General features: G+C 39.7%; 1 protein-coding gene across 1 annotated transcript; it reads right to left on the reverse strand.

Moving 5' to 3' along the window:
* Nucleotides 1-1,610: 1,610 nt before the first annotated feature.
* Smp_144070 (putative gastric mucin) lies at nt 1,611-20,236 on the reverse strand (the record flags this gene model as incomplete). Its single annotated transcript, XM_018795064.1, has 4 exons — nt 20,220-20,236; nt 7,378-13,063; nt 3,502-6,271; nt 1,611-2,660 (listed from the first exon to the last, which is right to left on the reverse strand). The coding sequence occupies exons 2-4, from the start codon at nt 13,050-13,052 to the stop codon at nt 1,611-1,613; spliced, it is 9,495 nt and encodes a 3,164-aa protein (XP_018649414.1). The 5' UTR covers nt 13,053-13,063; nt 20,220-20,236.
* Between the last annotated feature and the right edge of the window lie 2,580 nt (nt 20,237-22,816).

Genomic DNA, 22,816 nt, shown 5'->3' on the forward strand with positions numbered 1-22,816 from the left:
TACATATATTTCTGCACGCGACGAGGTAAACCTACAAAATGTCATGCCTCTTGTTACAGTATTTCAATGGTTGATCGCTTAACGTTCAACCAACGTCCTAGTTACGTGGTAGTACTCGCTTTGTGATCAGTTTCTGCAGCATCTCTTCCAATTCTGTTTTAGTCGTGCAATACTCGGAGGAATCATCCTCACCACGAGAAGGCATTGAGTAGGACTTCCCTGTCAGAGGCTATATATTCGCTGGTCATGTGAGAGCATTTCGAGAGGGAGAGCGGACTCTTCCCGCTCTCGGCCGTACCAGGGCATTTGGGAAACCCTGCTTCTAAACCAATGGTGCACATGGGCTCCAGTATCCTGAGGGAACAAATGACGTATGAATCAATCGTTGGTCACCGGCTACCATGGGACTGCATATCCTCACGATGCTCCACTGCCTTGTGGATTAGACATTTAGGTCAAAGGCTCGGGGTGTGACCCCCTAAGAAAACCACCTGCTTCAGTTCGGGCACCTATGCAGTATCACAGCCCTCACACAAATCAAATGAGATTTGTGTGGCGCATATGTATCTGGTGCTTTCTTGTACCAATATTTATATGTTTAAATAAAATAAAATAAAAAGACAAAGATTAAAGCTCAGCAATAATCAATCAAGACCAAGGTCGACAGGACGAGCTGTGAGTCATGTGGAGAAATTCGAACACTTCACTTCTACTTGAAGTTTGTGCTGATGATGTCGTTCAGAAGAACAGTGAAAGCTCCACGACCAAACCATCCAGCTCAGAGGACGAAACTTCACTCAAATAAATACTCCTTTTTAGTCATATATTATCATAGATGAAATCAACAGTCTCCGTGTCCACCAACCTGGTTAAATCGCCGGACATTCGCTTTTCGTCCTCTCAATTTCGTAAACAACACCCCCGCCACGAGAAGGCAAATAATAAATTAGCTTACTGGGGTGTAAATCCTATGAGCCACTTATAGAATGAGACATATACTCTAGAATCCAATGTTGACAGTCATTAAAAGACTAATTGAATAGCACAGCAAAACTTTATATACGCCTCATTTTCAAATAGTGAGTTATGTTTTACGAAAATTTAGCTAGTCAGGTACCGAGACCTCATAAAAGAGGTAAATTTCACCCTAATAATCGATAGTAGGCATGAAAATAAAGTATATTTTTAAAGGTTGTTTTTGAGTATAAGGAAGGGAGCAAAACTTAATTGTTTAAACAAGCGAGGTTACGGTTTATTTTATTAGTGGCTAGGATGATATAGATAGGGATAAATAGTAAGATATGTCACACTAATCTATAAATTAATCGTTTTCATTTGGGAATTGTGCATAGTGTTCCTAAATACAATCAATCTACCTATCAATAAAACTATGTATTGTGATAAATATATCAATTATCTTACTTCGAAACATAAATCTTGCACCATAAGAAATTCATTTGAGTAGGTTCTGATTTACCTCCGGATCTACATTTTGTAACTTGTGCAGGATTCATTGGTTCAGGGGAGGAATGAGTGAATTTGACAAGATAAAAGATTTGATCACAGTTGAGTTGGACTCTGAAACGTTTGTTGAACGAATACATAGGCTGTTAGGCACATGTTAAAGGCCGACCATGAAGGAAGTCAAGATCAGTGTTGATGTCTAAAACACTGTGTTTTTCAAAATTCTTTATGCATTGAGCACGCAATCTCGATGACTGATCCAAGTTGTGTTCATCGGTTGAAGTATTTTTATGTCTTCCACATCGGTATCGAGTACTTTTAACATCTCTTTTGTTACGTCTGTGACCTTTTAAAGGCTTTATTTTCTTTCTGCTTGACAAACCAGCAGTACATCCAATCTGAGGAGCGACTGGAGTTGCGTTTTCATGACAAACTTGAGAAAAATGAAATGATTGATCTGTCATTCGTAACCGGTGTTCAGAACCAAATGCTTTCTCAACCATACCACAACCATCTCCATTATCGTCATCTTCGCTAGGTGACGGTATGTACAAACCAACAAGTTCAGAACTCATTGGGAGAGCTCGGTTCAGGATTCTATGAATTTGAAACTGATTAGGATCCATAAAAGTTTCTGCTTCACTTGCTACACAAAACCCAGTTAATTCCTGAACAGAACTGTCGTTTTTAATGTTCGATTCCCCTGGTGATATGGAAAGATTTGCATTTTCATCTTGATGATCTATGTCATTTGAAGCTTGAGAATAATTAGAAGACAGATCAGAAGGTACCTGGACATTTAATGGGGAAACTGTAGATTGACAAACAAGTTCATCCTTCGATCCATTCACAGGTTTACCCAAACGAATAACAAGACGTAAAGGGTGAGATTCTGGGCGCTCCGTTTTAGGAATTTCTTTATGTACACCAGTAAAATTAGTAATGGAATAGGATCGACTATTATCAACATCATCATTCGAGGCATTTTTAATAAATACGTTTTCTGGAATTATTGATCGAGTACATGAAATATTCAGCTGCTTACCGTCAGCTAATGACATATCACTATAAGCATTGATTGCATGGCTACGGGATCGTGCTACATTAGCAACATGCCGACGAGCAGATACTGATCGAAAACTGGTAGTGTTTCGCTTCCGAGGAGAAGTTGAGAGATTAGCACGCCAAGGTCGTGTCTACAAATGAATCAGAAACATCACTCAAAATATATGGTAATGAGAATAGTTGGAATTGTGTAATTTAACTAAGTGCATAATATTAAAGGAAACTTTCATCAAGTCTGAATATCCAGTACAAATACCACAAAGTAAATGCTTAAATGTTTGTGTACTATAGCTTTGATGTTCGTTGTGTTATAGTTTATGATGGGACCCGACAAATCAGACAAAAAGCAAAGGAATTTACCAATCCATAGATAGTTGTTAGATATTTTCACCACTCTTTTCTTCGTGGTATATTTGATTCCGAAAATACGGTAGACAGTATTTTACAAACCACTTAAAATCGTTTTCAGCACTTAAAGTACACAACATTGTAGATCCGAAAAAAGCTATCAATCCAATAATTAAAGTAAAGATTCAAAACTAAACCAATCCATTGGGGTAATGTATACTATGTATTTTGAGAAACTCTGAATCACACATTCGACATTAATCCTCAAGTGTGAGGATAGCAGTTAAATTAAAAATAATCTCGTGTGATGCTTTTCGGTTGTTAGCAAAAGTTGATTGTACTTTTATGAGTTACAATCGATAAATGTGCATCTATGTTAACTCTAAACATCAAAGTGAATTGAGTTAGATCGAGCGAATAATCATAACCTCGTTTTGAAAATATTACTAAAACATAATAGCTATTAATATGCTAATACTAATACTTGTTACTCAGTTTTATGATGAACATTGGTATTGTCTAAAAAAAGATGAGGTTGTAAAAGCAAATATGAATAACATATTACAACCACATCTCATTTTTCAAAAACGGGGATAATACAAAGACAGAATATGGTCGACTTACCAATTGAGCGTAGTTACTTCGACGTTCTTGTCTTGCAGTTGAGAAAATCTTTTTAGTTGACAGGGGATGCACAGGTATATTCTTTATCGTGCCACTAGGAAGAACACTAGATAGTGAATAAGCTTGATTGGATCGTGTGATATGAACATTATGGGTAACAGATGATGCTTCATGCAATTGTGAGGAATCTGGAGGGTTTCGACATTGAAGATTACTATCCATTATAACAGTATGATTCCTATGGCCTTTACAATGGATGTTTGTTTTTTCACTCTTCTTTTTTCTTTTTCTGCTTGAATTATTGGAGTTAGATTTGGAGATTTCTTTGACGACGGGGACTTTGTTTACAAGACGAATACTCAGCGAACAATTTGAAGGATCATCTACCATTTCTACGACTGAGTTGGATTTAGTTTCCGTGACTGAATTATTGAGATGGAGTTTCTTACGCTTCTTTTTCTTTGACTTAGATTTAAGTGCAGCTAGCTTGAGGTTAAGACGTAATCTGATTGGGGGATGTGAAAGTAATTTATCACTGACAGTCATGATATTCTCAGAAGGTGAGTCAGGAACTAAAGAACCAACATTTTTGTCTTGAAGCACATCAGATTGGAATGAATTTTTAGTTGTTGTATTTTCGGAATGAGTACTTACAAAACTATCAATTGGATCTGTTCTACCTTCATGGACAAAAGAAACAACTTTGGAGCAGGATAAATTATCTTCAAAACCAGCAGGAACGTTTATCGACTGCTCACAGTTAACACTGGTTGACTGCACAATCGGGGAAGCAGAGGGTATGTGATTGCCATTATCTTTATCTGTATTATCAACAACCACGGCTTGTACATTAGAAATTACCGATGAATCATTCATTATAATTGTGGGAGAAGTGGAATGCCCTATTACGCTAAAATCTGAAGGTACATTTGTACTTTCAAGTTTTAAGCAAACAGGACTAGAAAGAATCTTTTCGGATTGATCAAACTCATCCATAGAGGGCCTCTCCGAGTCACAACAATGATGTCGAGATTCGTTATCTACAGTTGTAACAAAGTGGTTTGAAATATCATCCATGCTGGAAACAGCATTATTTTCTTCAGTGTAAAAATTGTCAGAGCTATGCAGGAGAATCTCAGTAGTAGACTTCCGAAGGGAAATACAAGGACGTCGCTGACGTTTGCCAGCTGATTGTTTACGCCGATTCGTTTTTCTTGGCAAAGAGGAAATGCGTTTTAAACGTTTTTTAAGATTTTCAGAAAAATTAGACTTGGATGGTGGTGATTTTGAAGATTTACTTACATCATTGAAGGGAAGTTGGTTACAAAAGTGATTTGGTGATGCTCGTGGAGAAGTAAAGATGGTGGCTGGAAACAAAGTCGAATTTTCTGCGCTCTTACTTGATGTTAATAGTGGAAAGTTAGGTTGAAATAATGGTTTCGGTTGCAGAGCAGAAGCATCGATTTGCATAGATTTGTCAATGAACCACGAGGAGTTGCACGCTAACGAATTAGGAATGTTAGCAAAAGTTTGAGAACCTTCCTTAGATTTACATTCTGAAGAGGCAAACTTTGCCAAGTCCGCAAAAGTCACATTTCTCCACAGAGTTTCCGAGGTATTATTAAGTTGAAATTCATTTCCAACATTTTTCTTTTCAACTTTAGCTGCTAATGCACTAAAGCTAGTCGCTCGGAAGGCAGCAGCCCCAGCAAAGCTACCAGCGATTCCTGCATTTCTGTTGACGGGTAAAGGTGAAACAGTGGGAAACACCTTTTCAAGTGAGTGACTTGAGCTACTATCACATACAGAATTCGATTGATTAACTGCTGTGGTAATCGGTAACGATAAAATATGACTTTGAAAAGGACTATGCGATTTAGGTAAAGAAGAGAACGAAGCCGGTGTAGGAAGAGCGCTGAAAGTATGTGATATAGGAGTGGAGAAAACCAGCTGGTGAGAAGCTATAGAACTTTTGCTTGACTCGCAACTCGTCGAGACTGGCTCGTCAAAAATATGATTATTACCATTGGTTTCCGACGACAAGATCGAGGAACTTTCTGGAACCTCTTCCGTCGTTGACCGGGTATCAGTGAAATGATTTTCAGAATCCACATTTTGAGTAGAGACTGAATTACAGTCTCCGGAGATAGACTGTTCATTGCATTGTCTACTAAATAACAAAACACTTTGATTTGGCTCACACCAAGAATTAAAATTAGACTTTAGGTTGGGGATAATTTCACCAGTACTTGACTTTAATGCAGCAAAAGTTTGTAGTTTTGTGTCGTGTAAGAAACGTTCAAAGGGTGCTTCACTCAGTGACTCGAATCGCCTTAAAAAATTATAATTCACTCCAATAAAATTATTCTTATCAAAATCGAAACGTGAGTGGTTTGGATGTCTTTCTGTTACAGCAGGCAAATCAACTTGGACTTTGGCACGAGGCTTTATTCTAGAGATGTATCTTCCACGTTTTTTGCGCTTGTGAAACTCTTGAGTATGAAGTTGTGTAGGTGTTGAAGATGAGAAAATATCTTCATCATGACTAGCTTTAACAACAGCTGTTTCATCTGGTTCAACTTTTAACTTACAAGCAGATGGGATCGTGGAGTAAGAATCATCACCAGATGAACAAACATCAGAATGTAAACATGATTCTGGAAATAAAGATGCTCCAGTAGCTAGTACCAAAGGGGGTAGATGACATTCGAACTCCGGAGAAACGGGAGGATTAGGGACATTTGACAACTCGCCGTCCACCAAAGATAGCCTAAATAAAATAAGACATGTTCCTGAATGTATATCCATGCAATATACATGAACGTTTATTGAGTGATGTTGGTTGCAAATGCTAATACAATGCTGAATAGTCTTACACTTACAACAGAAGATATTATAAACCACTAAACGTCTTGAAGACATGTAGACTGCGATGGGTATCTGCAGTTCTAATTAATTAAATATTACCTAGGAGGCATGATGAAAAAACATTAGGTTCACAATCCCACCATGCAAATTAAGTTGAGTATTTTGAGGCATAAAATCTTAACCATAAACGTTATACTAACCCATTATAACTAAGAATTGTGGTTTCATTCAAATAAGTGACTTGGTAACACAAAGGCAACGACAAATGGGTTGTTTTAAAAACGTTTTATCTTTACGTGCAGAAAGTTTTCGATGAAAAAGCAAGTTGCACAATGGCTTCAGAAAACTCAAGTTCAAGAGTTAGGAAGCACTAATATCTTATCAGTGCATATGAGAGCTCCATAATTCTAAAGAAATGTATGGATTACGAACATATCTTCGGTACTGATAAGAATTCAAATGTAATTCATCATATAGCTCTAAATTCTATGTAACAGATCTTAAGACAAAAAATTAGGAAATAAATCCTCAAAAATTATCTCAATTTTGGTAGTACCACTGGCTTCACAGAATTTATGGTAAATGAACTGTCTAATTTTTATGTTTTACTAAGTGGGGGTGGTACAATTTCCTCTTCATCTTCAGGACTAATATTGGCCCATAGATACTATTGTTTCAGGTCGATTCTAAAACCGATCAGCCAATAAAGTATGTATCAATACAGATGAATGAATTTTGACGAATAAGACACGGGATTAAATCCACAAAGAGTCTAATTCTCAAGTGGCATTTTTCGTCTCCATGCACAAGATTTAAAAACATAACATAAAAACAAGTCTACACAACATTGTATTTTAAAGCTTCTCAACTTAATGTTCGAAAATATCAATGTGAACATACTGTTCTGACCATCTATATCTTATGACTATAATTATCTACAGAAATCCCCTATGTGGACTGACAATACTGTTTAAAAAAGATATATAATCTAAAATAAGATGTACTTACCCAAATGAGTGAGGACGCCTTGCAGCCAGTTCTAAAAGATCGTTGGTAGTCATATCCTTGGTAGGAGATTTATCTGACTGGTTTTGAGAATGATGGAACTCATTTACAGCCGGAGCGACACTCTGAGAAGGATTTAATTCATGGGCAGAGGGATCTGACTTACAACTGGTTCTAATTGGATTTCTTTTTAAGTAAGATAAATGTGGTTTCTTATTACCTGCACGTTTTCGTCTTCCACGTTTGGAGTGCACGTTATTTGAGTTTTTGAATCGCGACTGCCCGAAATTGACACTTTTGTTAGAAGAGTGGTCACTGCTGACTGACAGTAAAGTACTTGCGTGAATACCATCATCGTGAACTATTTTGGAATCACTGGAAAAATCCACATTTCTCCAATCCGAAAACTCAAAATTACACACATCAGTATTTGAAGTCTCATATGTGCCTGTCATTTTTGGTGCTGAGCTTTGAGATACACTTGAAGTTTGAGATGAAACCATAACGCTTTCAGAACCGCTAGAAGTATTCTTCGTAGACTCAAAGGTTTGTTGGCTACGACGCTGACAACTTTTTAACATTCGATCAAGTGAGGCTAATCCTTCTATGCTTGATTTGATGGGAGAAATATCAGAATCATCCTCCAAGTCTGCAACTGCCTCCACTAAGGCAGATGATGAAGCAAGAACTCCAAGAATAGAAATATTGGATACCATATCTTCTTTATTTACTGATGTATTCTGATTAGAAGAAAAGATTGATGATGGCTTCCTGTTGTCGAAATAAATATCTGGTTTAAACAAACATATTGTCGAGGTGGCAATGTCACAAGATGAAAATGGGTTAGAAGCACACGATTTTGATACGTTTTCTGTCTCTTGAACTATGTCAAACTGTGAAAACGAAATTAAATTAGGCAAGCTTTGAGGGCGGGGTGGTAAGTTGACACCAGATTCAGAAGAACAAATATCCTCTACACATGAAAACTTTGGACTAACAGATTGGGGACGCCTTGTGAGATTACAGTAAACCGGATTTGTTGGTGAAGGGATTTTAGAGAGATCATAGTGGCAACTATCAAATGTGTCTACCATTGAGACAGAGCTCTGAGTATCAAGTTTATCTTGTAAAGGTAACGTTGAGCTATTTGGTGATACGGATTTTTCTTCCAATATGGATGGCAATAAGTCGACTAACTCAGTTTTCTTGTCAGGTGACAAAAACTCGGCATTATTGTTGAATGAGGTATTGGTATGTAATTCAATGTTATCGTCAATGGCAGTTTGTTGAGACTCCGAAGTTATTAATGTAACTGGATCGCTACTACCTAAAGAATCGACCAAATGGCTCTTAGTATTTTCGGCAGTGTCGTGCTTTAAACTACTTTCAGTTGTACACTCTTCAATTTCATTTACTGGAGATGATAGCATCGAAGGGATATATTCTTTCTGTTGAGCAGATTCTTTAGCTAGAATTGGACTTTTGTTGGCTTTATGTTGTGGAGATGCATTTCGAGGCTGAGCTGTCTGAATATCATCAGGTCCAACAATTCTAAGATCTGTGCAGTCAATACGTAGCAGTTTTTTATCTTTTGTCGCATTTTCGTTGTTTTTCATTTTGTCCTCTATGTGAGAAACAAAATCAGTAACCGAAACAGGGATTGTATTCTCACTGTGTATTTCGGACTGACTAAGGGGTGAATTCGGTTGAGGTCCTAACAACATTAGAGCTTCATCAAACTGTTCTGCTGTTGTGCATTCATTTACTGCATCAGAAAAATCTACACCAATGAAATCGTCGTCAATATCAGATGCGAACCTACATGACCTATTAAGACGTCGCGAAGTGGCCTCAAAAAAATGATTGAAACTTTTGCTTCCTCCCGGTGGCGATCCAAAGCGTGAAGACACCGAAATAGCGTTGGCATCACGAAGTAAAGATCTAACTTGTCTTGATACAGGCAGTGTATTTGTTGCATCTTCAACCATTTCGCAAGCAATATCACTAGGAAAATCATCGACTGAATGGAAACTTAAATCGTTTTCGGTTTCTTGTTTGGATTCATGGGGAGAGTGGAAATCATTATCAAAAATATTAACTGAATTATTCTGTACACTTAAATCATCCACTGTAGGTGAAGGACCAACAAGGGAATGAAGAAAAGAATCCGAAACACCTCCACCATCGGATAAATCTGGAGCTTCCTGACCTAAAACTGACTCTAAATCTGCAGCATCTTCAGCATTACAACCAAGAACTGCTGCCAAACTTGTAGGTTCATAACCATCATCGAATTCATTAACTGAATCAGATGTTTCATTCGCAAACTGGCCATTTACCTCCGTTTTGGAAAAATCATCAAACAAATCGCTTGGTAAGAGATCGTCGGGCTTTGTTTCTTTTAAGCCATTAACTGGGTCATCAACATTAATAGGATCAAGAAGTGGTGAAAGTTTACAGCTAGTGGAATGAGCTGGTAGCAGAGAACTACTGAATGTTACATGGATATCACCATGGACATCATCTTTATTTTCCGGATGAGAAGAATCACATTCTGAGGAAAGTGTATTTTGGTGAGTTACTGATGCAAGGGAAGAAGAAGGTAAAGGAACGGCGACAGCTGACTGAGCATCTCCAACTCCACTCGCAGCACCAACCATAGCAGCTGCAGCAAGTAAAGCATCAATATCAGCATTTCCTGTACTTTCTTCGTTTGGACAAGATAGCTGCGTATCATCATCGCGATTTTCGAAATCAGCTCTATATTCTGGTTCACTATCTAAAAGAATTACATCTTTGTCTAGAACGTCAGAATCAGGGTTAACAGTAGACGGATTTAGAATATGAGTTTGGCAATTCAAGTCCGGATTAAAGTTAAAAGCTGTTGCATTTTGTGAATAAACCTGGAGGAAATCTTCGAACATGCCATTATTTTCATCATCTGTTTGATTTATTAGAACATCTGGATTTTGTTTTTCATGGGTCTCAAAATCATCCTCCATTTGTGTTAGATGCCAAGCAAGACTAATGAGGTCATCTTTAGCCAAACAAGCATCGTCCTCTACAATTCCATTGGTTTCGCATATGTTTGTGCTAACTTCCAAACTGGGTAACGCAATCGATGAAACGGGTAGTGACGGAAAAATGGGAATGTTTCCACTATTACCATTGCTATGAAAATTGCCCGCTGACGTAAGAAAAGCATTTTGACAGGCCATTTGACTCTGGACGATGGTGGATTCTGAAGATATATGTACATTAGACGATATGCAAGAACTATCCATCAAACTAGGTGCAAATGATTGTAAGAATGCCGTATGATCTGTAAAGGTATTTGCACCAGCTATATCAGCAGGTATATTTGGGAAAATAGTTGGGACAATTTGGTTAGAAAGGAGATGTTGGGCCTGAAAAGGATACATGATCGGTCCGGATTGTGGAGAAGGCTGAAGACCCATTGTCTGATTCGGCTGAGAGCATACAGTTGATATATTGATTGACGATGAGTCACTAGAAGATATTGTAGGAGGATATGGGTTATTCATAGGAATGCATGATGAGGGGTAATACGTTAAAAGCCCGGTAGCAGGATCGAGAGAAGCCATTGTTGGCCCATTATTGGCAGCAAATATATTCGCAGAACTGACAGATGGAAGAGACCGAACAACCGCTAACGGACATGACGTTGACGGAGAAATGGAGACAGCACACGTAGCAGGACTAAAGACAGAACTTGGAAATTGTGAGCAACTATTAGATATAGGAAGAGGTGGTTGAAAAAGAAATGGAGCCACGCCGTTTGGCACTGTAATTGGTGGTGCGTTATGCAATGGATTACCAAAAAGAAATGTTGGTTGAATAGATCCAGGTGGTAAAACTGGTCCAGGATTCGTAGTTGGTGGTACAAAAATAGGTGGCGTGCTGTAAAACGATGATAATGAAGATGAACTACTTAATGGTAAGGAAACTGGGGTCTGCAAAGAGCAAACATTACTGGTATCAGTGCTGATTCCCATCCCTGAGTTAACAGAGTTTGTTATACATATAGGAGAAGCATGTGCACTAGTAACAAACGTAGTAGAAACAGACTGTTGTCCAACAGCACAGCGACGTCTACCTCGACCCGACCGTACAAAAGAGGAACTAAAGTTAACTAAGGGTAGTGATACCTTTCTAGAAGCTGAATGCAACAGTTTCGGAGGTGTTGGCACTCCAGTAATTGCTCCAATATTGGGAATGCTAGCATGAATACTTTGCGAGGAACTGCTGTTTGACACAATTCCATTCACACTTGAAATAGCAGTAACTAGACCATGACGCTTTGTCCCACTTTTTGGTATTGTAGTCGAAGCAGATGTAGGTTTTACCCCCAAAGTAGCAACAGAACTTACGTTTGATGGCTTGGGAGCGATAGCTCTCATACGTTTGGCTCCCCCAACAGCACTGACAGGATTGGGAAGCAGGGGATTAACAATAACTCCTGGAAGTTTAGTACTGATAACACTAGCTGTAGTTACTGTTGTAGTTAAAGGACTGACAGAAAGCGTAGAATAAGGAATCACTGTTGAAACGGGAACTCCAACCTGAGGAAGAGTTGGATTAATAAACCCATTAGATGGCCCACATAAAGAGACAGGTGTGGATGTTTGGTTTGTCATAGTATAAGAGGGGGCGGGTACTGTAGACATAGAAGAGACTGAATGTGACGGTAAAGGTGTGGGTGCGATCGATAAGATTATTGGACCACCATTGACAGTCCCTCCGCTGGCTAACGCGCTGGATATACCATCCCAAATTAACTGCGTTGGGACGTTGATTGTGTAATGTTCTCCCATTTTAACACCTGGTAATGGTAAGACTTGTAGAAGAACTGGTGGTAACCCTGGAAAATTAATTTGTGCAGCTGGAAAGTCACCATTCGGACTAATTGGCATCAAATTCAAAGGAAAACATGGTGGTAATGTTGGGTTACTTATTGGACGAATCCCACACTCTCCATTGAAACTCGAAACATTTTCTGAATGCATATGGTTGGAATTTAAAATATTAGACTGTAAAGCTAACGTGACAGGTGTAGACCCAGATATGGAAGACGACAAATTTTGTGTTGGATCAATAACTTCAACTGTTTGGTTAGAGATCGTCGAAAAACTTGAATTCGGGCAAATCGTAGATGATTCAACTGGCAAAACGGAATCATAGGAAAAACTAGGATTAGTTAAGCTAGAACCCAAAAACTCATTTTTACATGTCATAGGAACGGTTATGTTTGGATTTCCCAAGCCATTTATGGCTAAGGAACCACTAGTAATTGGAGGGACCGAACAAATCCCAGAAGTTGAATTGTTTGAGGAATTGATTGAATGAACTAACAATGACGCAGATGATGGTAGAATTATTGGGTTGTGACTAGATGAAGGTACGTTCAAGTTCAAGCTATTGACAGGATTTTGCAAAGATGTCAGCGACAAGGAGGAAGGCGGGTTAGGCGAAACTGATGAAGTAATAGATAAAGCAGAGGAACATAGAACATTTGAAGACAAACCAGACACAATCGGAACAACGATAGGTGCGATACCTGAATGACAAACGGGTGTTTCAAATGAAGAAGCGCAGCTAGGATTGGGAAGAGCAGAACACGAAGTGGGTGTGCATATGACAATAGGATTTTCATTCATTGTTTTAAAAACTAAAACAAGAGAATAAAAATAGATGCGGATATAGTTGGTTATTTTTTTAAAAAAAAACACTAACATTTAGAATTTTTGTTGCTATAATTACAAAAGTATCTGGAAAAAGAGCAATTCAACAACATCTCGAGAAAAATAGTATTTTTAACAATCTTCCCACTCATAAATTGAAACCAAGATCAAAGAACATGAAACCGGTCCCATTACGCTGGTTGGCATGCAGATCCCGGTAAGAATGAAATCCGTTATGGGCTGAGAGTTTTTATTTATATATTTATCTAAAGAACATAAAACCTGGTAAAATCGTGGGCTAAAACTGGAGCGCGCCACATAGAATACAGAGATTATAAGTAAAGAAAAAGCTAGTTTACTTGAAGACAAAGAAAACAAACAAGTTGAACAAAAACAGTGTATGATACGAGACAGAGTTCGGTTAAAAATACAACCAAGACTACTTTTAGTTCGGAGAGTTCCTCCCAAATTTGTGAATATAACGGAAAACGTGTGATGTCTGCACACAATAACTGCTTTGCACATTGATGTGTTATCCTACCTTCAGTATAATGAATTCAAGAGAAAGGGAACGACACCTGGGTGGATCTTATGGTGCCGTGGCGAAAAGAACAGATAATGGCGACCGTCTGTTGCAGCTGTGCTCAGATAACCACCTGTTTCTTGAAAGTACTAAATTTAGGCACAAGGAAAAACATCTTTTGACATGGTGACCCCCAAATTCGTACCAATGTTGGACCCAAATAGATCACATCGCTATCAGCCACCGATGGAGGGGCTCGATAGAAGACTGTCGCTCATTCTGGAGCACATGCTTAGGTTTAGATCATGCTCTAGTGCGAGCACGTATCTGTCTGCGTCTTACTGGACGTAGAAAAGACGATGCAAGGAAACCTATAAAGGTTCTACTTAATGATAGACAAGATAAAAATATATTTCAGGAACAACTAGAAAAACATTTAGGCAGCCATGTAAGTTGTGCCCACCCCGAGGCAGCATGGAATGATATCCAAAAAGCTGTGGAAACAGCAGTGATATCTGCTTGTACGGTAAACCATAAGGTTTATTTTATTTATTTATTTAAACACATAAATATTGGTACAAAGGGGCACCGGATATATATGCACCACACAAAACAATGAGGATGGGAAGAGAAAGGGGGTAAGATGCATATTTAAAAAAAAAGTAGTGATGAGGGAGCTCCCAAATGCCCTGGTACGGCCGACAGTGGAGAGAGTCCGCTCTCCCTCTCAAAATGCTCTCACATGGCCACGTGTATATAACTTCTGCTAGGGAAGTTCTACTCACTGCCTTCTCGTGGCAGGGTGTTGTTTACGAAATTGAGAGGACGAAAAGCGAATGTCCAGCGCTTTAACCGGGTTGGTGGATACGGAAAGTTCACCTAGTGGAGTTGGGAAACCCTGCTTCTAAACCAATGGTACACATGGGCTCCAGTATCCTGAAGGAACAAATGGCGTATGAACCAATCGTTGGTCACCGGCTATCATGGGACTGCAGTCAGTCAGTCAGTTACAACGTAGAACTTCGTACGTACGTACATCAGTTCGAGTTGCCATACCACATTAGCACACAGATGCAGTTGTCCATCCAAATCCCATAGTGGTAGAAGTAGTAAGAGTATAAGCAATAAACTGAAAGATTAGGGTTTGAAGATGTTATTCAAGGTGTAATACAGTGAAATAAATTTGGAAAGAGAAAAAGGATAGTAACATGAAGAATTCAGAAGATTAGAATTTGGCAGAACACAAAGTGGATGCACCTTCGCCATCATGGGACTGCATATCCTTAAGATGCTCCACTGCCTTGTGGACTAGGTCTTCAGGTCAAAGGCTCGGGGTGTGGCCCCCTAAGAAAACCACCTGCTTCAGTCTGGGCACCTGGGCAGTATCACAGCCCTCACACAAATCAAATGAGATTTGTGAGACGCATATTTATCTGGTGCTTCCTTGTACCAATATTTGTGTTTAAATAATAAATAATAATGATGAGGGAAACTGAAATGTACAGCCAGAAGAACTCTCTCAGTTAAGGAGGTTATGGCCACTCTTTATGAAGAAAGTAAAAGAAGGTTACAGCAGGATCGCCACTGGCTTCTATTCTGAGCCATATCTAGCCACTGTGTTGCACTATGTCTAGGACCCTAACCAGGGAATATTGAAGGACCAACAGAAGCTAGCCCTTTGCAGCTTTCTTTCATGCCACGACACTGTCATACACTGACCACCTCTCCGCTTTTTCCAACCAGTCCCAGCGTCGGCAAATAATGAACGACGTGGAATTCTCTGGGACGACATTCACAGAACATGTCCAAGCCACCGAAGTCGGTGTTTCAAGATGGTGACACCAATTGGGTTGTCGTCTCTGCGCCCGAACACTCGATGCCGAGACTCTTCATTACTAACATGGCATTGCCACTGGATGTCAGCAATCCTTCGGAGACAACAATGATCGAACACAGAGAGTCGTCTAACATCCTCAACTCGGAAAGGCCAGGTTTCACAAGCATAGAGCAAAACTGCTCTCACCGACGCGTTGTAGATCCGACCTTATACAGCCAGACTAACATCACGAAGGCGCCAAAGATGGCCCAGATTTGCATAAGCCGCTCTGACTTTCATTATACGGGCATAGATCTCATCACTCACGCCACCACCAGCACCTATGCAGCTACCTAGATACACGAACTTCTCAACTACTTCAATCTACTCACTATCCAAGGTGAGTACAGGATTAGAATCCTGCCAGTCTTGTAGGAGTACTTTGCACTTTGAAGGTGCGAAGCATATACCGTGCCTGCGGACACTGATTGCCAACTGATTAAGTGCGGATTGCATAGCTTGGGCATTATCGCATAGTAAGACAATATCATCCGCATACTCAAGGTCAAGAAGTCTTTCTCCAGGCAACATATCCACACTGCCATTACTTACATCCATCAGAGCTGTTTCCAGAATGTCATCAATGGCAAAGTTGAGAAGGAATGGTGAGATTGGGCAACCCTGCCTAACCCCATTGCTTGAATGAAACAAGGGAGAAAGGTGGTTGCATGCCCTCAATCTGTCTGAGGTGTTTGTATACAGGGCCTTTAAGATGTTAATAAACTTCTCAGGCACACCATTCTTCAATAGACAATCCCAGAGAACAGTCCTGTCCAACGAATCGAAGGCAGCCCTGATATCAAGAAACATTATGATTGTTGGCCTGTTTTTTTATCTAATCACATACATATTGGTACAAAGGGCACCGGGTACATATGCGCCACACAAAATAATGAGAATAGGAGAAGAAAGGGGGATTGTTGGCCTGTGATAAATATGTCCGTGTTCTAACATTTGGCGGAAGGTGAAGAGATGATCAATACATCCTCGACCAGAACGAAAACGAGCCTGCTCATCGCGAGTCAGTCTTTCTCGGGTTTTAAACAATCTACGAAGTATGACAGAAGCCAATAGTTTGGACGCAATCGGAAGTAGACTTATCCCCCGATAGTTGTTATAGGGACGACGTAAACCCTTTTTAAAGATAGGGACGACTATCGACTCATTCCATGATGTTGAAACACTTTCTAGCTCCCAAACCCTTGTAAACAATGCAGTCAATTCCTTAGCCAGAAAGTCACCACTATCTTTAAAAAGAGCCGGAGGTAAGTCATCTGGGCCCGGTGATTTGTAGCGTTTCAAGAGTTGGAGTTCCTTGTGGACTTCCGCCTCATTTGGTGGATCAGTTTTCACTGGCCATGGAGAGCAGGACAATCTGGTCGAAGTTGCCGGAGCAGCAGGCCAGTTGAACTGCCCTTCAAAGAATTCCGCCCATCGTCCAAGACGTCGATAGATGTTAGTGATTGGCATCCCGTCAACCTCACAGACTGTTTCACTCACACCAGACTTCTTGCTGCCAGTGGCTCGGATGAGTTGGAAGAGCTTCCGGCAGTTACCAGATGCAGCTACTGCTTCCAGCTCATGAGCACGCTCCGGCCACCAGGCTTCTCGGTCCTTACGCCAGCTTTGCCCAATTTCGTTGCGTAACAGCCTTCGTTTGTGGTTGGGGAGAAACACTGGATCTCAGCAGCATCCACCGCACTGATAGATGCTCGAAAACTCATCTCACCTGGCTCTGAACACAACGAAAAGTGGAGTCAACTTAAGCACAGGTTAACAAGAAGCTAACGCAATGAGCGCGAACAGTGGTGGGTAGCGAAAGCAAGAGAGATGGATGAGGCAGCGGAAATAAGCAACAGCAAACAAATGTTCAGACTTGTTAAAGAAACCGGCATTAGGAACCCAACTGTTAGCGAAACTATCTCGGAAAAGGATGGATATATCATTCATTCTCAATCCAGGAGATTGGATCGATGGGCAGAACACTTTAGGGATCAGTTCAACTGGCCTTCAGCTGCACTTCGGTTTTCCTCAATCCCCAGTCGACCTTAATGGCAAGTTAGTGTAAGTCCTCCATCTCTTTACGAGGTTGAAAAAGCTATAGAAAATATGAAGCGAGGGAGAGTAGCAGGCCCTGATAGGCTGATCCCTGGGATTTTTAAGGATAGTGGTCCAGTACTAGCAGCGAGATTCACTGAGGTCTTAGGTAGAATCTGGGAACTGGATGTTATTCCATCTGACTGGTCCCAATCACTGATTGTGCCAGTCTATAAAAAAGGACAAAAGTCCTCTTGTGACAATCACAGAGGAATCAGTTTGACTAATATAGTGTCTAAAATATTAGCTTCAATAATACTAGGTCGCCTAACCAAAGCTCGTGAAGAGCAGACTAGAGAAAACCAGGCTGGTTTTCGACCTGGACGTGGTTATATAGACCAGATATTTACTCTACGTCAGGTCCTAGAACATAGACACATATTCAGATGCCCTACAATCGTTGTATTTCCCGAACTTAAGGCGGCATTTGACTCTTCATCGTGAGGTTCTATGGCAGTGTTTGTCACAGAAAGAAGTGCCAAAGAAGTGCATTAATCTTATAAGGGCTCTCTACTCGAACACAACTGGTCGAGTTAGAGCTTATGACGAACTGTCATCAGAATTGATTTCCTCAAGTGGTGCTCGTCAGGACTGTCCACTCTCTTCATTCACGTTTAACTTTATCGTAGACGTGCTTTTGGAGATAACACTTTCCTCATTTAAATTTCCAGTTGAACTTCTACCAGAAGACTAATTTGTTGACTTAGAATACGCCAGTGACATGGCTCTATTTGGTGAAGACACTGACAAAATGCAGATTCTTCTGACCACTATAAGCATTTTTTATTATTTAAACACAAATATTGGTACAAAAAGGCACCAGATACATATGCGCAACACAAATCTCATTTGATTTGTGTGAGGGCTGTGATACTGCACAGGTCAGTCAGTTATCTACAACGTAGGACCAGGCACAGGCTTTATCGTCAACCATCAGAAACGGCTAATATTCTTCTAGAATTGCACGCGGAACACCGAATATGGCAGATCGTGGACAAATATTTATTATTTCACCGTGATTTCTTGGTTGGTGTATTTTAGTTAAAACCGGTCGGCGTCATATTGTTTGGAAACAGCGATTGTTTTCCAAACCATTCGTATCTTCCTCACTAATATTTAATCGGTAGGATTAAACTATACTGCCGAGCCAATCAGAAGCTTTCGCGGGTTTTCAAGGTCACGGCGCTAAGTTCGGTACCTGATGCTTACGTACGGTCGGTTTACAGCGGATTTTAGGGAAGACGTGATAATTTAGCGTCTACAATAGAAGTGATCATAAGATTTTGGCGCGAAATTCAATTATCCATTTGGATAAATAGAGTTTTGGCATTATAGCTGATGTCAGTTCGTGATGAAAACCCTAAGTATAATTCCTAGCCTTAATCATGAACTGTAAATCATAATTTGAATTCTTCACACAGGTTTATAACCCTCATTTGGTCCTAGTTATTATGTTGACACTCTCAGAGTCACTCTAGCGTCGCTCAAAGGTTGTCCATAACTTGTAGTCTCACCCATAACCCTAAACCCTACACCTAAACCTTAACTCTAACCCTAACCCGTAAACCATACCAATATACTAACATTATTGAAGCTATGTGGTCGGGGCTAAAAGAATTTTTGAGACCTTATCATGGTTTCAGAGGTCGACTACTATGGAGCCATATGGATGTGTTCCTGTGCCATATGCATTATGATTTTAGAACTTCTGAACCTATATCTGACCTTGAGAAGTTTTTGACCCATGCAAAAGAAGTGTTTCCACTTTAATTCTTTGGTTTTGTATAATCTATTTTTATTGTATACTGTCTTCTGATTGGCTAATATTTCTCAAGGTCATTTAAAATTCGTTCAAAGGTCGGCAGTATAGTTTAATGTTACCATTTAATCTATTGATTGCATTCTATTTTGTCTATCTACCTGTCTATCTATCTTAGTGATGTGAGTATTGTAGAGGATACAGTACCTTCTACTTTGTCAAAATATATACTGGGTCTCGGGTCAACTCATAAATGTTCAGACTCTTAGCAAACTACCAAGATAGATACTACCATGTTCACTACAGTATACACAACTTTAGTGAGAACTAGGCTCAAAAACTGCGTCCAGGCTGCAAGCTTTTGTTTAAAAGGTGACTCGGATATCCTGGAAGAAGTACAGAGGGTAGCTACCCGTGCAATTTCAGAACTCATGGGTTTACTATACAAAGGACGACTTGAAAAGCTAGACCTTTTTACTGTCCTACCGCAGATTAAGAGGTGATCTGATTTTGATGCATAGAATACTAATAATGATTCTGGACTAATATATCCCTTCCTTTTTTCTTCCCACTAGGTCGGGATATCTTAAAGAACATAGTAGGCGAGTAAGAAAGTCAAGAACGAACAAAATACGTGTGACATATAGGTTTTCACACCGAGTCATCAATTTTTGGGACCTGTTACCCAAAGCAGTAAGGTCCGAACCTTTAAATAACTCCACTAAGAGAAGACTAGCAACTCACAGAAGCATACTATGAAAGGAATAACACTGGCCGTAGGCCTATCCACCTATACAGATCAGAAAACATGACTATCCCAAGACCGTCTCTATGGCCATAGAGTCAAAAGTATAGGCAATATATAACGCAGGTGCCAAAACAACTTACCGGAAAGTGAAGTTTGTCTCCTATCTGTAACCAATCCATCAGAAGGATAAAAACCATCTGTAAAATACTAAAGTGCGCCTAACATTTGAAAAGAAGCCATAGGCGAGCTTGAGATACACTTAAACAATATCTAAATACCAGACACAATCTCTGTAGAATTATTATGCCGTTACGAAATATGACATGGTTAAATAGGTTTTGAATCGACTTACATAGATATGAGGGATAAAGAAAAAGCGTCCGCTCAACAGGCCTACATATTTAGCATCAATCGATAAACAATGAATCAAAGTATAAATGTAGGTAGATGAAAATACAGAGTGATACTGAACAAACATTTATCCCTTCATTTATGAGTCTTAATGTCTTCTAAACATTTGTTAAACGAGTGAACTCCATTTGTGGTGGCTATCTCAGAAGGAGCTTGCAAGTAACGTTCATTGAGTAAAGGTTGCTATCATTCTTTGTTTAACCGAAGATTTGGTTAAGTGTGCTTTTTCTTTTTTACCTTTTTTCCTATTCACACATGTAGTTACTCTAGTTTATAGTCATAATGTTTGTCCGGTATATTATTATTAGCTTTGAGAATTTCTATGTCCTGAATAACATTTTCTACCGAAAACAATACGAGAAGACTAAGTCACTAACTGAAATCTTTGTTGTTAAAGTTCATAAATATGTTTGCATAGTACCTCACCCGTGATCATCCATAATCTGTTGGACAAGACTGTGTTCCGGGATCGTCTGTTGGAAAAGACTGTTCCTGGAAGTTTATTAACATCTTGAATGCCTCAGGGAGAGTGAGGAAATACAACCACCTCTCTCCAGAAGTGGTGTCAGACATGGCCGCCCAGCCTCAATGTTTCTCTTCAAATGCACTGCCGGCGACATCCTGGGAACAGCTCCTATGAAACTAGGTAGTGGTGAAGTGACACCGTTACCTAGGAGAAGACTTCGATCTTCAGTATGCGTGTGGCATTTTCTTGCTGTTCGATGATAATCAAGTTATAAAATCCACAAATAATCAATTGGCAGGTAATCTCTGTAGATTTGGCATGCATATGTGCACTTGGAACGAGCAAACTACTCTTACAAGACCGACGGAATCCTGTACTGGTATTTACTGCTTATAATGAGCCATTAGAAGTGGTTGAAAAGTTCATATATCTGGGTAGTTGTGTGAGTACCGGTCGTGGTTTGACAGGTGAAATTAGTCTACGCATAATAGTTTTCGCCAATCTGAACCACCTTTGGAACTGACATGATGTTAGTGTGACTATGAAAGGTTGAGTTTACGACAGTCGGTGAGAGTAGTTCTACTCTATCGTTTTGAAGCCTAGAGTTATGATCTCTTATTACGATCCAGCTACTCACTACTTCACTCTACGAGTCCCTTAATCAGAATACGGTTGAACAAGAACGTAGTTAAATTCCAAATAAACAAGGTTAGATGTGAGTAAGAATCACAATAGGAAAAACGTTAGTATATTTATAATTTTATACGAGAAGATCCTAGAGTCTTGACGAAGAAAATGGGCAATCAACATAATCCTGCACGGAACATCCCTTAACCCAACGTATATCCTGCTAACACCTGGCCTTCGAATTTAGAATATTCGGTGACTCTCCGCGTTCAACCATCGTCGTCTCTCAAGAATGGCCGACATTCAGTGGCAACACCATTTTAGCAATGATAAGGTTCAGTAATGCGACAAATCAGTTGGTTTCACCATCTTGAGACACCGGTTCACGAATGCCATCCCAGCGGCTTCTATATAGTGGTTTATTTGCCAACCCTCAAACTAGTTGGAAAAGTAGAAGTGAACAGTTTGTAATGCAGAGTCGTAGTATGGAAGGAAACTAGAATACTGACGTCTATCAGTCCACCATGACCTACTGGTTGTTGTCCTAGAGATGGTGCAACTCAATACTTAGAGATGCTATCAGATTTTGCTCATCGTGAATCCAATAACGACCTTGCTGCAGGTTCCTTTTACATGCTTCATAAAGCCGAGAGGAACTCCTCTAACTGGAAGAAGTATCCCTCGGTTGTGCTTTTAACTGAACCGTGTCTCGGATAATATACTCCTCTTGTTCATTTTTGATTGTATTGCATCTCCATATCTTCACAATGTTATCTCTGCATTTTATGTGGCCAATAGACTTGTGGTTTCTAGTTGTATCAATATATATGGGTTTTTTGAATATGTACATTTCTGATGACTAAAATTCACGTTTAACCTAGAGGTCAATGTAGTTGAATGAAATCTTTAGGTCAGAAAATAAGACTGGGGTTGAGCTCCCTTAAAGATACCTACCTTCTAGAATCTGACGACAGGTGCATATATGTTGGATATGTCCACCTCAAAGTTTGAAACCGGCTTAGTTTTCCTTAGTTTGCTTTTCACAAGCTCTTGTTAATGGTTAGACGGTTGTTGGGGCTAAAACTTTACACACTGCATTCGACTGATTCTTCTGTTGTTTTCACAAGAGGATTTTGGCTTTTCCTATTGAGCCGGGACAGTGACTGATCGACATCAGCGAGGTGAGATTACAGACAGAGTAACTTGTAGTGGCAGTGGTGCTTTGTCCAATAT

The sequence above is a fragment of the Schistosoma mansoni genome, chromosome 1 (assembly GCF_000237925.1).
Source record: "Schistosoma mansoni strain Puerto Rico chromosome 1, complete genome".
Taxonomy (NCBI): Eukaryota; Metazoa; Platyhelminthes; class Trematoda; order Strigeidida; family Schistosomatidae; genus Schistosoma; species Schistosoma mansoni.